This window comes from Carassius gibelio, chromosome A13 (genome assembly GCF_023724105.1).
Source record: "Carassius gibelio isolate Cgi1373 ecotype wild population from Czech Republic chromosome A13, carGib1.2-hapl.c, whole genome shotgun sequence".
NCBI classification, from domain to species: domain Eukaryota; kingdom Metazoa; phylum Chordata; class Actinopteri; order Cypriniformes; family Cyprinidae; genus Carassius; species Carassius gibelio.
The window spans coordinates 8081584-8095514 of record NC_068383.1 but is presented as its reverse complement, the minus strand read 5'-3'; the positions used below and the strand labels follow the sequence as shown (position 1 = coordinate 8095514).

At 37.7% G+C, this 13931-nt stretch overlaps 1 protein-coding gene across 2 annotated transcripts; it reads right to left on the bottom strand.

Moving 5' to 3' along the window:
* Positions 1-6591: 6591 nt before the first annotated feature.
* LOC128026035 (legumain) lies at positions 6592-13502 on the bottom strand. 2 transcript variants are annotated; one of them, XM_052612744.1, is made up of 14 exons: positions 13346-13502; positions 12433-12592; positions 12207-12304; positions 11125-11206; positions 10949-11031; positions 10610-10685; positions 10057-10119; positions 9903-9969; positions 9699-9817; positions 9469-9558; positions 8803-9012; positions 8035-8205; positions 7886-7953; positions 6592-7642 (listed from the first exon to the last, which is right to left on the bottom strand). In XM_052612744.1, exons 2-14 carry the CDS (start codon positions 12577-12579, stop codon positions 7588-7590), a joined length of 1329 nt encoding a protein of 442 aa, XP_052468704.1. In that variant the 5' UTR covers positions 12580-12592; positions 13346-13502; the 3' UTR covers positions 6592-7587. The 2 variants fall into 2 exon arrangements, with proteins under 2 accessions (XP_052468704.1, XP_052468705.1); XM_052612745.1 differs by having other exon boundaries at positions 12433-12588; positions 13346-13498.
* Positions 13503-13931: the final 429 nt, after the last annotated feature.

Below are 13931 nucleotides of genomic sequence, written 5' to 3'. Positions count from 1 at the left end.
AATTATACCTTGTTGATTCTTGAATCATCACTTTCTGTTTTTTTTTTTTGTTTTTTTTTTTTGATGGGCAGATCCACCCTCTACGTGCATTTCTCATATTTCTTTTGCATTGTGGAAAACTTGTAAGTTGCTACTATTTGTTCCTCTATGAAACATAAGCTATCATTCAAACCTATTATTCTAGATTTGGACAACTTTCTTCCTCCCATGTTATGTAGCATATTGGGCAGCAATCATTTTCCATCAACTTCGGTCTTGGGTGGCATCCCATGCTGTGTTAATGGTCTTCAAATGGTCTTGTAGGAACATTCTTTGCCAGGTGCCAGGTGAGCACGTCCTCGTGGTCGTTTGGCGCAAAGGGGGACTCATCGCAACGATGTTATGAAGTTTGTACGCGCCACTCTTTAGAAGTACCTCTTCACTGATAATGTGTTCGTAAAATCTGATCTTCAGAATTTGGCGTAGACACCTCTGCTTCCTGACACCTTCCAGGTCTCACTGGTGTAGATGGCAGTCGGAACCACGATTGAGGTGATTAGTCAAAGCTTGACTTTCAACGAGATGGTCCAGATCTTATTCATCCTCTGAAAAAACGGCTGCCGCCTTCCCAATGCGGCACTTGATGTCCAACTCTGTGTCGCTGTTCTGGGAGATCACACTACCCAAGTAGGTACATTTCTCTACTTCCTCCAATTTCTGTGGCCTGACTTTGACTCCCCATGTCTGGGCACGTGGATGATCTTAGACTTCTCGGCACTGATCCTGAGGCCAACTTTGCCTGCTTATCCTTCCAGTGCGGTAATGGCATGCTACAACTTTGATTAATCTTCTTCAAGCAGAGCGATGTCATCTGTGCAATCCAGGTCACCGAGATGATCAAGTTCGAACCAGTGGATGCTGGCTAGGCCCCAACACATGCTCCAGCTCACCACGTGACGTAATTGAGGGCGATGAGGAAGAGGAGGGTTACAGGATGCATCCTAGCCTGACCCCAGTCACAATCTTGAAGAAGTCTGTGTGGCCATTTTCGGTCTTGATGCAGATTTGCAATATTTTACAATATGTCTGTAAAGATAAACAGCTGGGAAAGAAATTGCATTCTTATATTAGATCTCTGTGGCAGGAGTCTAATATACAGTAAATACATCAACTTCTTCTTGTCTCTTCTAAGCTGGGACTCTAAATAGTGTTACACTATCCTGGCTCTTTTATCCAGGTTGGAGTGACTCCCTGACCTTCCACTTCTTAATAACGTACTTCACTATGCTTCCATGCATTGATCAAGCCTTTGAAAAAAAATTTGTATTCATCTCCTGACTTGTGCCTGTCCACAACTTTATCCTTGATCTTTTGACAGTGCCTTGCCTCCCATAGTTGATTGTTTGCTTCAATTGCACATACAAGGACTGAAATGCTGAGCTAATCAAAATAAGCACCGCTGACCACTGTTGAAAGTCAAATGGCTTTTTGTGCCAAGAAGGTGATTAGCTACAACTGATTAAGTTTGCAAGTCATTTTTAGGAGACGGGTGATCAATCACTCTGTTTTTGCTTTTCTGACATGGTGTTATATCTTTCACTTGGTTGTTAGAAGTTGCACTTTGTAAATACAGCTGGATGAAACAAAAACTGTGTACATCATTATTTCAGCCTGCAAAGCAACAACATTTTATTATTGTAAAGGGGGTGATTCTATTCTATACTGAATCACTGTATGTATTGCAAATATTCCCTACAACTAATGAGTTTTGTTGCTACATAATAAATGTTTTATATAATGTAATCTAATATGGCCAGGGGCGGATCTAGAAAAATATTGAAGGGGTGGCGAGAAGGGGGAAGGAATTTTTGAGGGGTGGCAACATATGGCAGACGTATATATACTGAATTTAGTCACAGTTATCACAGTTTGATGATAAATATATGTGCACACTACAAAAGGACACAGGCTGCCATTAACAAACTTAATCTCATGCAATCAATGTCTTGCATTTGAAACAGTTAATGTAAGGAATAAGTGACCATACCCCATAAGCACCACCACACTCACTAATGTATGCAGTATGCATCAACATGTAATTAAGAGCATTATAAAAAGGTTCAGTGTTATCAATATGTCAATTTATTATAAGAAACACAAGAATTTAACAGCCAATGACATTTACAGATGGGGAGACTCAACTGATTTTCTACTGCTTAGTGTTAATCACCATCTAACTCAACCAGTCAAGAGCTACATTTAGCCTTAGATATTATATGAATATGGTCCCTGAAGCATAGGTTTTATTAGCTGACAATAATAATAAATAAATAAGCATTATAGGCACAAATACAAATGTACTTTTAGAAATTGTTTTTGAAAAATATGGTGTTATTGGTTTGGCAAGCTTAAATTAAAACTCTGTCTATGAAAACTTGTGTGAAATTCCTTTAAAATAATGTTTTAGTATATCTTTTTTAAAGTAGGCTATATTTTACTGTGCGATTTCTTACATAATTTCTTCGAGTTAGACCAAACTTTTATTTTGGTGGGTTGTAACCAGAGTTTCTGTGTTTTTTAATTAAATATTATTATTAGCTATTAAGCCTACTTAACGTATAGCATACTCTACTGTGCAATAGTACTATAGTTCTGTTTGAATGTCTTCAAGTTATACCGAGATTTTATTTTGACAGGTTGTCATAAAGACATTGCAGTTTCTTTCAGTCTGTGTATACGATACGAATGAATGACGATAGTTTTATCAAATGAAATGGTGAAATCCTCTCATGGGGCCCTATTTTAACGATCTGAAACGCAAGTGTCAAAGCGCGAAGCGCAAGTAACTTTGTGGGCAGGTCTCGGCGCTGTTGCTATTTTCCCGGCGGGATAAATGGCTCTTGCGCCCGGCGCAAATCTAAAATGGGTTGGTCTGAAGTAGCTTCATTATTCATAGGTGTGGTTTGGGCGTAACGTGAAATAAACCAATCAGAGCGTCATCCAACATTCCCTTTAAAAGCAGGTGCGCAAGTTCCATTATGGATTGCTATTATTATGGCGTATTTACCAGGCGCACGCCAGGAGCGGTTCACAGCCGAGGAGACTGATGTTCTTGTAAGAGCAGTGAAAGACAGAGAAGTTGTGTTGTATGGGGATGGGAGAATAATTAGCCTGAATAATTTGTAAGCTAGATTTATGCCTATTTTTTTCACATCTTCGTGTCACACCACAATGATTTCCGTCATCTCATGTGTTAATATTTTTTTAGTGTAACAATTTATGATTTGCAAAAATAACTGTTGCATCTGTGTAGATTACATGAGCAAAGTGTATGCGCGTTGTGCATGCTATACATTATGGTCAAGCATGCGCCCTTAAAATAGCATAATGAACAACGCGCAACGCGCCACTGACTTTAGACTAGGTTTTTTCTGGTCAGTGGCGCAATTGTTTAATGGAACAGCAAAATAGCACCAGGGATTGTTTGCGCCGGAACACGCCTCCTTTTTTGCGCTGAACCGCCCAGGGAGCGCAAGTTCATTCACTAGTTTAGCGACGTGCTTCTGTGGAGGGAAAAGCGCGCTTTGCGCAGGTGCAAAATAGGAATGACACATGCGTCGGTGTACAAAGTCAATTGCGCTGGGTGCAAGATAGGGCCCATAGTGCGCTGACGTGCACATGTGTAGCCCACATCATGTGTCAATATAGTGAAGAGTTGAAAACACCACACGTGCTTCAGTGTGTGTGTGTGTGTGTGTGTGTGTGTAGTAGTAGTAGAGCACACATTCCCAGAGACGTGTATATCAACACCTTCAGGGCCGCTGCTGGCCAAATGGGTGTCCTGAGCAGGATTGTATTGTTGTGCCCCCCTTCCTCAAATATGATGATGATAAAAACACCTACTATAGGCTGAAAAAAGAACTTTAATCAAATAAAAAAGTAAATGAATAAATTGTATTATTTACAAATCATAATTAATAGCTCTCGACATTTACCTATGGCTATGACTTTATTATGACTCAAATTTATTTTATAGTCTCAAGAATTCAGAAATCATGCAAAAGGAAATTAAGCATGTTTTTTAATAATGTTTTTTTTTTTTTGCAAGGGTTGTGATATGCACATTGATTGTTGAAGAAATTATAAAGGCTGTGTCATCTATGGCAAAAAGGTGTCCAAAAATGAAAGATTTAATGAATATTTGAATTAAATGTTTGGTCAGTAGCCTAAACAAGGATTTGATCGTCCTGTAAGTGTCACAGCAGCAATTACATGGCATTGGTAATAACATGTACATAAATTGTTTATTTTGTATTTGCCTACATTATGTATAGTAACAGTATTATTATTAACCAATCATTATTGCCTCATTATTTTTTTATATAATGCATTTTAAGTCGTTTTAAAGGCTTAGGTCTGTTTTTATAGCAACAACAACAACAACAACAAAAAATATTCCAGTATATAAATACTTTGTAAATTATTATTTGAAGTAACAAAACCATGGTTGATTTGCAGTTACCATGGCTACAAAAATAATAATTTGTGGTGTTATTGTTAAAACCATGTGTAATTTTCGTAAGGAAACCTGAAAAAAAAAAAACTTTCACAGGAATGTGCCTGAAAGTGATAAACGGGCCTCATTTTTACCTAAATGATTTATACTTTATTTTAATATATATTAAAAATGTATAAGGTGTGAAATAGTAGCATAATTTACATATGATTTACAGATTATTTGAATAAATATCAAACATTTAATTCAATTGTGCATTATAGCTGACACCTACATGAACAATTACAGTTGTTTTTATGACTATAAGTCATTCTCCTCAAATGCTACTGACGTTAGAAAAGTGTATACCAATATCGCATGTAACTTTAAAGATGGTCCCTAAATTTGAGACTCGTCGTCCAACATCAAAGCCAACTTTATGTCTGTTTTTTTTTTTTTTTTACTTTTACTTTTCTTTTCTCTTAGCTGGATTGGATTCATCCATTAATTGTGAACATTCAGCCACAAAAATGAGGTGCGAGCGGTCGCGAGCGCGGATGGGAGAATGGAGGGAGTTTTTTTTTTTTTTTTTTTTGGAGCAACTGGGATGGTGCCCCCTCTGGGAGTTGGTGCCCTAGGCAGATTCAGTCAGTTCGGGAGTTCGTGGGATCGCGAATCATTTGAGTCAGTTATGGGAATTGCGAATCATTTGAGTCAGTTTGGGAATTCGGAGCGGGTTCGCGAATCATTTGAGTCAGTTTGGGGATCAAAAATCATTTGAATCAGTTCGGGAGTTCGAAGCGGCTTCGCGGATCATTTGAGTCAATTCGAGAGTTCGGAGCGGGTTCGCGAATCATTTGAGTCAGTTATGGGGATTGCGAATCATTTGAATCATTTTGAGAGTTCGGAGCGGGATCGCGAATCATTTGAGTCAGTTATGGGGATCGCGAATCATTTGAGTCAGTTTGAGAGTTCGGAGCGGGACCGCGAATCATTTGAGTTAGTTTGGGGATCGCAAATCATTTGAATCAGTTCGGGAGTTCGGAGCGGCTTCGCGGATCATTTGAGTCAGTTATGGGGATCGCGAATCATTTGAGTCAGTTTGAGAGTTCGGAGCGGGATCGCGAATCATTTGAGTCAGTTTGAGAGTTCGGAGCGGGATCGCGAATCATTTGAGTTAGTTTGGGGATCGCAAATCATTTGAATCAGTTCGGGAGTTCGGAGCGGCTTCGCGGATCATTTGAATCAATTCGAGAGTTCGGAGGGGGTTCGCGAATCATTTGAATCAGTTCGGGAGTTCAAAGCGGGTTCGCGAATCACTTGAGTCAGTTTGGGGATCGCAAATCATTTGAATCAGTCCGGGAGTTCGGAGCGGGATCACGAATCATTTGAGTCAGTTTGGGGATTGCAAATCATTTGAATCAGTTCGGGAGTTCGGAGCGGGTTCGCAAATCATTTGAGTCAGTTTGAGAGTTCGGAGAGGGATCACGAATCATTTGAGTCAGTTTGGGGATCGCAAATCATTTGAAACAGTTCGGGAGTTCAGAGCGGGTTCGCGAATCATTTGAGTCATGAGTTCGGAGTGGGTTCGCGAATCATTTGAGTCATGAGTTCGGAGCGGGATCCCGAATCACGAAAGATTCGCGCTCGTAAATTGTCAAAATGGCCATAACCTTAATTCGTTGAGGGGTGGCAAGGCTTTCTTTTAGGGTGGTATTACACACCCTATGCCACCCCTTACGAAAATTAACCATGGTTTTACTACAAATAAAACCAAAAAACCATGGTTACTGTAGTTAAACCATGGTAACCACAAATTAACCATGGTTTTGCTATATTAACCATAGTTTAACCATGGTATTTGTAGTAAATCTGTGGTTTTACAAATGGCAGTCAATACGCCAAAAAACCATGGGTTACTACAGTTTTACTATAATAAAACCATGGTTATTTTTCGTAAGGGATAGATCCGCCCCTGAGAAAGAAAATGGGTTGCTATATGACATAAGAGAAAAAAAAATGCAATTAAAATTTCCATCTAGTAACAAGTTTTTATTTGTCAGCAGAATTAAGCTGTAACTTGGACAGAAAGAAAATGAAAAAATACATTCAACAAATTCACCATTCAATTCAGGTTTATTATGGCTTTTATACTCAATAAATCACTGCTTAACACTGACAGTAGTTCAGTGTATCGTTTCACAAAGTGTTTAACCCATGTTGTCAGTGCAAAGTCACTTTTCTTACAGAGCTCAAACTCCAGCAAACACTCCTCAAACATTACATCTCCCTCAAGTTCAGTGGTCTCAAATTATTCTAAACAGAGGGCACTTGACATAATAGCACATCAACCATTACACTAAACACACCCACTCATTAACTGCTCAAACTACAGCTGTTTTCAAGCAGTGATCTCAGTTATTTAAGACACTTATTGTTATGTATGACCACAGCCTTCAGATATTTAGGTTAGTTTGCATTTTAGTTTAATAAGTATACATTTAGTCAGTAACCAAGGAAAAGTTCTTTGATTTAACTACAGGAACGAAATTGTGTATTGTCATGGCTCTGTCAACAAGCGGATAAAAAAAATAAAAATTTAAAATTAAATCTTAGTGCAGCGTTTAGTTAAACGTGTAGCTAGTGTTTGTTTTACATTGTTTGAATGCACCTGTTCAACATCCTGCGAGATTGGACTTCATTCACTGATTGGACATTTGGCTTCCAAAAACATCTTAAAATGTATTTTTAATTATGGTGACAGTAACTGAAGTGCAAAAATTGTGTCATTCTAAAGCTTTACTGACAAAATTTCTGTTGGTCTTATTAAGGAGGCATCTGAAGGGGGGAAAAATACACATAAAAAAAATATGAACAAATGTTAATGGCCCAAAGTGTTTGTCAGTGGTCACCGGGCGGCATCTTAAAGCACATTTCTTTCTTTAAAACAAAACAAAGATCAGTAAAACATCCCATTACATTTTCAGAAGTGCAAATCCTCATTAAAAGTAACATTTTCAAAAAGATCAGTCAAATTTGCAAGATGATAGAGATTTTCCCAACATTGCGATACTTTTGGGCAAAGTGAAGTCCATTCAAAAGTCCTCAGTGGCTCACAAGTTCATGTTTCTACTGAAGTAACACACATCATCCATGGCTGCTGTGATTCTGTGAGAAAGGACAGATATGAGATTTAAATAACAGATAAAAATGAGCTTTTCCATTCACATTCTAGAATAAAACACAACTCACTATCATGGGCAGGGGGCACAGTTTAAAATGGGATAACACTTCACAGCTTTTATGGTTCATTGTTTACAAAGTTTATAGACATCATCTAGACTAGAGAAAAGACATGGAAATGGAGAGAGAGAGAGAAAAAAAAAAAAAAAGAGAGGTGTTTTTTTTTACCTCTGGGCCTGGTATCCTCCCTGACACAGGTTTACTAAAGCATACAGGTGTCTCAGAGCATATTCATACTGCAACAAGAGAGAAAAGATGTCACACAAAGCACAACACAACTAATCATGCAGATAATAGAGAACAAGGACTGTTCATACCTCCTGCTGGTGCCAGTTGAAGCAGTGTTTCTTGTAGTGCTCGACAGCAGTTTTGTAACATTCATACTCTGTGAGTTCTTCATGTCCATTCAGGTAATCCTGCACTTCCTCTTTTTCCTGCACCACATGCTCCACGATCTTACGCATGGTGTTACCAAGCAGCTCACGTACCTACACACACACACACACAACAACATAAAATCCATTATAATATGATCATCTTGCCTGAAATGTATATCACATACATCACTTTCAGTATATGTTACAAACACTAGCATTTAAAAGTTTGGGGTCAGTAAGCTTTAAGTCTTTTAAAGAAGTATTTTATCCTTATCAAGGCTGTTTTTATTTGATCAAAAATGTAAAACTGGCAATAATGTTTATTTATTTAATATATTAAAAAGTAATTAATTTCTGCAATGCCAATGGAGAATTTTCAGCATCATTACTCCAGTCTTCAGTGTCACATGATCCTTCAGAAATCATTCTGATTGCTGATCTGGTGCCCAAGAAACATTTCTCATGATTATAAGAAACATCACTTATTTTAAATAATTTTTTTTTTTTTTTTTTTACATAAATGTCTTTACTCTCAGTTGATCAATTTAATTCATCCTTGCTGAATAAAAGTATTAATTTCATTAAAGAAATCTTAATGACACCATTCTTTTGAACGATAGTGTTAATTAACTTAACAAGTAAAATAAATGAATAAATCAATAATAATTATTTGTTTAAATTGTTTGGTAAAAAAGTAGTGCTTCAAACCTTTAGATGTTCATGGATTTCTTTCATGTAACCAACAACAGCATTAATGTCATTGGACTTCTGCAGTTTTCTCTTCATGATTGCAAGGGGCACATCGGGGCTGCTCATGAGGTCATGTTCAGTAATCACAGGCAACGACAGCGGCTCAGGTGCCTTCTCAAGACCTTTCGAATTACCCTGGAACACAATCACCTTCATGTGGGACAGCGTCTAAAACACAAATAAACCAAGAGAGTTACATTGGGCAAGTACAGACAAGCAGACAGTACTCAGAGCAGCCATTTTGCTTTTATCAAACACTTCCTTGTCAAAATATACATGACTATAAATGGAAACTTTCTGAACTAGCCGAGAATGAGGCCAATGCTAAACCTTAACTCATAAAGAACTTCACAGCAGATAAATATACACCATACTGTTGATAAACTATTTTTAGGATGCTGTTCACAGATGCTACAATTTAGGGACCAGAATTAAATTAATATTTTTGTTCTTGTGACTAACTGCTTTAGTAATTTAATAAATTAATTACTTCACAGCATCACTAATGCGAATAAACCTTGCATTTGGTGCTTGGGAGTGTAAAGACTGTTCGTTTTATTAATGCATGTGTTAATTTTTAATATTTATGAGATGTATTTCACATCTTGGTGTTTGTGACTGTACCTTGTTTCCATACTGCATTACATGGCTGGTGTTGGTTTTGGCCTTTACGATTTTGAACTGTTTGGCCAAAGTCTCTTTATTCAGATCCTCCTAAAGAGACAAAATCGCACAACACCATTTAAACCACATTCCCACAGTCAGATGGCTCATGCTGAATAAATGCACTTTTCTATCTTCCGTCTCTTTGAAGATAGAATCTACACAAGGTTTGCTGTTAGAGATGTACGAACCACGTCGGAGTCTTCCATCCAGTTGACACTGTACCAGTCTCCCAGGTAGGTGTCTCTGGCCTCGTCATAATAACAGGCATATGAGGACTCATGAGGGTTGGCAGCAGTGGTAGCATAGACTGAGACACACAGAGAGAACACAGCCTGATTAAACATATGGTTATTTACACACAGCAGCATGTATGATGTCAAAGAAAAACTCACCATTAATGTTAGCTGGCAGAGGCTTCATCATAGAGCCAGATTCACAAGCTTCAATATACAAAACCATCTATGTGTGCGAGAAAAAAATAAAAAATGGAAACAGAAAATCTAGACTGTATCTTAATATCGATGAGCAAACACATTTAACAGTCACCTCCTTGTATTTGTTGTTTTGGTGCATGTACTTTAAGGTTTTCATCAGGTCGTCTACATGAAGCTAAAAACAGAAAAAAAGAAGTATGATTTACTGTTTGTTTCTAGAGATAAAGCCATCTATTTGACATTTACAACATTCCCATTAATTTATAAACTCACCATGCATAGGGAAGTGAAGCAATAACCCTCCCAACCCAATGATCATGCACAATTACCAGAAAAGTTGTCAGTGCAGCAAGTTTTTAATGCAACTCACAGCTAAAACTCCTACAAGTCAAATGTGTTACTCAACATTAAATCTTTCTAGCAGCTGACCTACTGTTTGAATGTTTTCAAAGTGTCAAATTAAGACCATCTGGGATTTTTTGTTTTTCAAATAAACTAACTACTTATGTTGATTAGAAAATTTGTAATGAAGTTAGATAAATATATTTGATAGAAGCATTTGCACTAGTAGTCTGAAACTTTGGAAAGAACTGTATACTGTGTGTAAAAAGGATCTGAAAGGATCACACTCAGCTAAACGACCACAGAAAGCAGAAAATGCTTACATCATCATTAGGGAAGGCCAGCAGACCCGGGGCTCCATGATCAGTGAAATACACAAACACATGATCATTTGGACCACTGCCAGTAGAAAGAACAATAAAAATACACTGAGAAAGGAAAGTATATCACAAGAGCTGTTTTTCCATGTATCTGCCTTAACATGCACAAACAGAAACAAAAGAGACAGAGATTTCACAGGGCTATACATTTAGTAAGTCACTACAATCTTATCAAAATGTACATTTCAAAACACACACCATCAACTCCCACCCCCCAAAGAAATAAAAAAACATGCAAATGACCTCTAGCCCCCCTGTGCCAAAGTTTTTATGGTAACTTGCCTTTTGAGCACTTTTCCAGAGCCTCCCTTCACACCAGCAGAATCACCTTTCAACACTGCCAGGAAGTTCTGAGGAGTCACGTCCTATATCAAAAACAAACACTATTTTAATGAATGGCCAGCAAACACACCATTTCCCAACTCAAATCTCAGATTCAGAGGTACACGTTGACTCACATCACCAGTGTAGTCCTTCAGCACTCCTTTGTAAACATCCGTTCCATTGGGTCGGTTTATGATCACTCCTTTAGTAGGGTTTCTGGACACAAACAAAGACACCGTTTCATATGAACCTCTGCACTGAAAGGGCTTTTGGTTTTCAAGAATAAAAACTGGCTGATTGATTATTAAAAAGCATAACGATTATAAAAATACCGCAAACATAGGTTAAAATTTAACCATAAAACCATGTGGCTAAGTCAACAATCACCTCATCTCTTTCTTTCATTGTTTAATTCAGTTGGAACACCTGACCTACATATGAATTCATCAAAAAAAGCCACTGAAGCAATTAATGTCACAGCGATCCAACTTCCAAATTTTTTTTACTTCTTTCAATCTGAGAAATATAAATATATATATATATATAACAATTCATCCATTTTTCCTGTTGGCACACTTAAATATTCTGGTGGTTGGATTAGATAGTTGTGACTTCTGCAAAGGAACTGACTCAAAGCTTTGTTTCTGTTTGCGTTTGTGTGCGTGTGTGTACGCACCAATGCACGTGGTGGAGCTAAATAATTTTTCATGTCTGCCTTTGGAAGTCATCACTTCAACAAAACGATTTAGGGGAAGTGCACATTTTGGTGTTAGTGAGAAATTACCCAGATATATTTTTTCATATCTGAAACGGCTAACGGCAAATTTTCTACAATCTGAGGCCATGTGGGGTAAAGTGCTTCTGCATCACTATTGCATTTGCCCAAAGCAACTGGATATCATGACTCTCTTACATTAATCCAATAGCTCTTAGGTTACCAGTCCAGATCTCACTATACCATTGGTTCTCAACCAGGGGGGCCCCAATAAGTCTTAAAATTAATAGTATTGTTAATATACTAAATCTAAACTCTTAATTAACCAACAAACACAAATTATGTACAAGATTTTTTTTAAGTTTACAGATTTTAATTAAAACTAAAGTACCAGAGTACATATAAGCTTAAATAAAAGGGATTTTGAATATTGTTTTAGACATAGGAGGGCCTTGGAGTCATTACACAACAATTAGATTAAATCATAGATTTCATACTCACTCTTCGTTCTGAGCAAGATCGTCATACATCATCACCACAATCTGCTCATCGGGAATTCCATTTCTATGGACAATCTGATACGCATGGCACACATCGGCCTATTCACACACACACACACAAATAAAACACAATAAAAATCTAAAAAGACTTCAGATATGACACCTGACGAACAGTTTGGAAAAACCCATGTGCTTTTTCCACCTCGAAGATCCAGGTCAACTCTCACCTGGTGTCTGTAATTGTACCAGCCATTCGATCCGGCCACAATGACGACCCAGTGCTTCCCAGTATCTGACTGCTCGGCAGGAAAACCACTCGCTACCAGCCCCAGGCTCAGGGCGAGACCTAAAACCGCTCCTATCTGGGGACTCATCTCTGCGATCTACCTGGAACAGAGATGAATAATAACCAGCATTCTTGCAACAGAATGCTTGCTATTATAAGTTTAAAGATTGTAAACTTCCTTTAAAAAGCATTTGTATTTATCAGAATACAAAAAGTACTTAACTTAATGACTTTAATTTTACTAATAATATAATATACATGTATATTTTAATTTAGGTATACTGTAAATACCCAACACGGTTTCATTTTCACTAAGCCTTTATAGTTATGCAAATTAAGTGGTGTTGACTTTATCATGTGACAACACATGCCTAAGGGTCTGTTTACAGTAAGCCAGAAATGAAGTATGAAGTGTGAAATTTTAAAATCTGTAAGCAAAGTTTCCCACTCTGCTGAACATTTCATATTTACAAAAATCAACCATAGTTAATTAATACAGTTATTGTTACACTATAAAACCATAACGAATTTCCTTCAAACAGAATAAGATTTTAAAAATTAGTTAAATGTCTTAAGATGATAATGGTAGGAAACACTAACTGTTTAAAAGACACAAATGACTGTTTACTATGGTATATTTTTGTAAGTGGTCTCGTGATCATCATATAAACATACAAGGACACCAGGCTACAATAATAGCACAGGCCATAGGGGGATTTAAACTGTACTCGTGTTAGCTGGATTTGGCATTTACCCCGGAGTTGACTAATTATACAAACTTCAACCAAACAAAATAAGTAGAACTAATTTAATTTACAATTAAATATAAATAATCGTCGTTTCAATGTTCTTACCTGTTCTGTACGCGCTGCCCGAGCTGCCCGTGCTGGAGCGACGCGACGCTTTACAGACGAGGACGCATACAAAGCAGCCAATCAGCGACACACAGCTCTGTGCAGCAACCAATCACATATGACTCCTGGGCGGAGCCTCAACTGACCGCGTGACTAGCCGGTCATGTGCAACGAGTTTGACTGAAAACAAAACAAGAAAAGAGGAAGCGTTTCTGAGCTTTTCGAAAGTTGTGCGTTGAAGTGGTCTGCCATTTGACAAGGAAAGTTGTTTTGTTTCAGGGGAAAAGCCTCAACTGTTTTAGGGGATTTAATAATGGTTAAAAAAACGAGAAGCCTCAGCATAAATATCTGCATGCCCTTCTTTTGTAATTATCTGAGCAGAAAATAATCGAGCACATGATCAGGTCGTCCGTTTGTCATTTGATGATATTTCACTACACCACACATATTTTTATAGTTGGATTGATCTCACCTGTTGTGCTGTTTTTGCAGGTGTTGTAACAGTAACGTTAAAGCAGGAACAGACCATTTACATGCAACACTGAGACAAAATAGACCTGATACTCACTGTTGTTTCAGATCAGGC